The sequence below is a fragment of the Rhagoletis pomonella genome, unplaced genomic scaffold (assembly GCF_013731165.1).
Source record: "Rhagoletis pomonella isolate Grant_MI unplaced genomic scaffold, Rhpom_1.0 Rhpom_scaffold_12459, whole genome shotgun sequence".
NCBI classification, from domain to species: domain Eukaryota; kingdom Metazoa; phylum Arthropoda; class Insecta; order Diptera; family Tephritidae; genus Rhagoletis; species Rhagoletis pomonella.
In genome coordinates, this window is record NW_023470986.1 from 1 (window position 1) to 3,602 (window position 3,602).

Genomic DNA, 3,602 nt, shown 5'->3' on the forward strand with positions numbered 1-3,602 from the left:
ACTAGTTCGTCATTAGCTGACAAGCCAAGGTGTTTTTATTAATATTCGGCTATACCGCTAAACTGGTGACCCCGTCGTGATCTAAACGCGTTGATAGTTTACGAATTAGTTTTTTTTTTTTACAAAACGCGGTCTAAAATTACATTAATTATACAGTGAGTTGTAAAAATCTCTGTGCTTAAATTATCACCGCTGGTGCATTGCGGAGCACCCAGGACGTTGTGCTGCATTAGTGATATTTGAGGGACACTAACATGTGCAAATCAAATTGTGGTAATTACGTAACTCACTAATATAATATCATTGAGTGCCGTGTTTTCGTTGTAATTAGCAAAAGAATATATTTTTTTTAACGCTTAAGTTTTTAGAATATCGATATAACTCTGTTCAAAAAAAAAAAAAAAAAAAAATCATACAATGATTAACGGTGATGAGAGTTTTACTGACACCAAACCTGTAGTGGTCGCATCGCCGTCGCTAAAGGCTCCTAGTTTCTGCCCCGAACGTGTCAATTTATGGTTCGCACAGCTAGAGGCACAGTTCCAGATCCACAACATCATCACCGAAATTTATAGGTTCAGTTATGCCGTGTCACTCATCGATACACGCTACGCCGTTGAGGTTGAAACACTTATTATCAAACCTCCCTCAAACAATCCCTACTCTGAGCTCAAAAAGGTTTTGACCAGCTGTTTTACGAAGTCCGAGGAGGCTAAACTTCGCCAACTACTTGATGGTGAACAGATAGGCGACAGAACACCATCAAAATTCCTGAGGCACCTGAAAGCACTCGCGCCTAATGTCGACGAAGCAGTGGTTAAAACAAAATGGTTATCCGGGTTGCCCGAGCAAACGCGCGCTCTTCTCGCCGTCCAGACGAACGCTTCACTAGAGGAGCAATCACGCATGGCCGACAAGTTGCATGAAATCGTACAAGGGCGTGTAGCAGCCATGCAGACACAACCGTCAACGATGCACTCAGCCATGGAGGAGAAAATTAACGCGCTAAGCCAGCAAATTGACGCACTCTCTAAGCAATTTAACCAGCACCGAGGAAGGTCAACTTCTCGCAACCACCATCGTGCCAAGAATCGCAGCCCTTCAGGTAAGCGCGTTAATAAACCTACTGGTATCTGCTGGTATCATACTTAATTCGGTACCAAAGCACTTAAATGCACCACTGGGTGCACGTTTAAGGGAAACGCCAGCTAGAATCACTAGAGGCGGATAGTGATTCTGCAACTTCCTCACGCCGTCTATTCGTTAAAGATCGAGTCACTAGAACACAGTATCTCGTGGACACTGGCTCGAATCTCTCCGTTTATCCGCGTGACCTATTAAATAAAGCGTCTTGTAACCCTATCGGTTACCAACTCTACGCAGCTAATGGAACGCTTATCCAGACGTATGGGCTTATCACATTAGTACCCGATCTCGGACTTAGACGTGACTTTACTTGGCGATTTATCGTCGCCGATGTCACTAAGCCAATCATCGGTGCCGACTTTCTTAGTCATTTTGACTTGTTAGTCGATTTGAAGCGTAAATGCCTGCGCGACGGGATTACCAACTTAACAAGCAAAATTATGCTGCTGAACACTAAATCAGCCGAATCCATCAAGGCCATCGGCGGCGATTCGGTCTACATTAGACTGATTCGTGAGTACGAAGATATCACTAAACCTGATACCAGTTATTCTAGGACCATAAAACACACGACGATGCATCACATCAAAACGACTGACGGTCCACCGGTGAAGTGCAAAGCCCGCCGTCTGTGCCCTCAAAAACTAAATATCGCGCAAGCAGAGTATAGGAAAATGATAAGTCTCGGAGTCTGTCAAACCTCTGATAGTGCCTGGTCTTCGCCACTGCACCTTGTGCAGAAGAAGTCTGGCAAATGGAGGCCATGTGGTGATTATCGTCCCTTAAATGCTCGAACGATACCGGATAACTACTCATTGCGTTATGTTGAAGACTTTGCTGCAAATCTGCATGGTAAGAAAATTTTCTCCGTTTTTGATTTAGTTCGCGCATTTCAACAAATTCTGGTAGCCCCCGAAGACGTACCAAAAACAGCAATTATTACGCCATTTGGACTATTTGAGTTTAGGTACATGACTTTCGGCATCAAGAATGCCGCTCAGACTTTCCAAAGATTTATCGACGAAATCACAAGAGACTTAGACTTTATTTTCCCATACATTGACGACCTTCTGGTCTCATCCAAAGGTGAACTCGAACATCTCGAGCATCTGAAATCTCTATTTCAACGTCTTAGAGACTACGGACTGGTTGCCAAAATGTCAAATCGCTCAACCAGAAGTAAGGTTTCTTGGCCATCTCATCAATAAAGATGGAATAAAAGCACTCCCGGACAAAGTCAAGGTCATCGTCAAGATGGACCCACCTAAAACTGTCAAGTCGTTACGAGGATTTCTCGGTACTGTAAACTTCTACAGGAAGTTCATAAAGAACGCTGCAGAAGTTTTATCTCCATTAAACAAAGTTCTTGAAGGTCCTAACGTTAAAGGATCTAATCCTGTCCACTGGACTCCAGATCTTCAACACGCCTTCGAGGCCGCCAAACAAGCTCTCGCCGATGCCACTATGTTAGTTCATCCTAACAACAACGCAGAGTGGGCTGTTTTTACCGATGTTTCTGAGTATGGGATCGGAGCCGTCCTCCAACAAAGAGTGAAAAATGAATGGCAACCTTTAAAATTTTTCAGCCGAAAATTGCCTCCTTCAATTCGAAAGCTTTCGACTTACGATCGCGAGTTGCACGCAATCTACGACGCTGTCAAGCACTTCCGCCACATTTTTGAAGGACGACACATTACGATTTTTACTGACCACAAACCGTTACAACACGCGTTCCAACAACGCACAGAACGCGTGTCGCCGTGGCAATTTCGCCGGCTTGACTTCATTGGTCAATTTACAACGGATATTCGCCACATATCGGGAAGCGACAACATAGTCGCTGATACCTTATCACGACTCGAAGCCATCGCATCACCCATCACGCCGCATGAGCTTGCTGAGGCTCAAAAAGTTGATAGCGAACTACAACAACTTTTGCGCAACAGTACACCTCTAAACCTAAAGATCATTCATCTCGACAACGGACCTGCTGTTTATTGTGACATCGCGACAGAATCAGTGCGCCCATATGTTCCGGCGCTGCTTAAAAGAAAGGTTTTTGATTCCCTGCATTCACTCGTACATCCTGGCGTTCGAGCATCGCAGAAATTGGTAGTAAAACGGTACGTTTGGCCGTCTATTAACAAAGACTGTCGCGAATGGGCAAGAACTTGTATCGGTTGTCAACGCAATAAAGTACAACGCACGTATCATCCCCAATCGCAAATTTTCAACCACCTTCCGAGCGATTCGAGAACATTCACATCGACCTCGTAACACTGCCAGTGTCGAAAGGCTTCAACCGTTGTCTCACCATAGTTGATCGGTTCACACGTTTCCCAGAGGCAACCGAAGTGGTAGCACGCGCCTTAATCCATCACTGGATTGCACGATACGGCGTACCTAGACGAATCACCTCGGATCAAGGCGGACAATTTGAATCAATATTATTCAGA

The 3,602-nt window shown here is 44.7% G+C and overlaps 1 protein-coding gene across 1 annotated transcript; it reads left to right on the forward strand.

The window, feature by feature from the left end:
- Positions 1-417: 417 nt before the first annotated feature.
- LOC118756838 lies at positions 418-1,998 on the forward strand (the record flags this gene model as incomplete). Its single annotated transcript, XM_036491576.1, has 2 exons — positions 418-1,105; positions 1,198-1,998. Coding segments are annotated over exons 1-2 (1,489 nt in total), but the record flags the coding sequence as incomplete, so codon positions are not given.
- Positions 1,999-3,602: the final 1,604 nt, after the last annotated feature.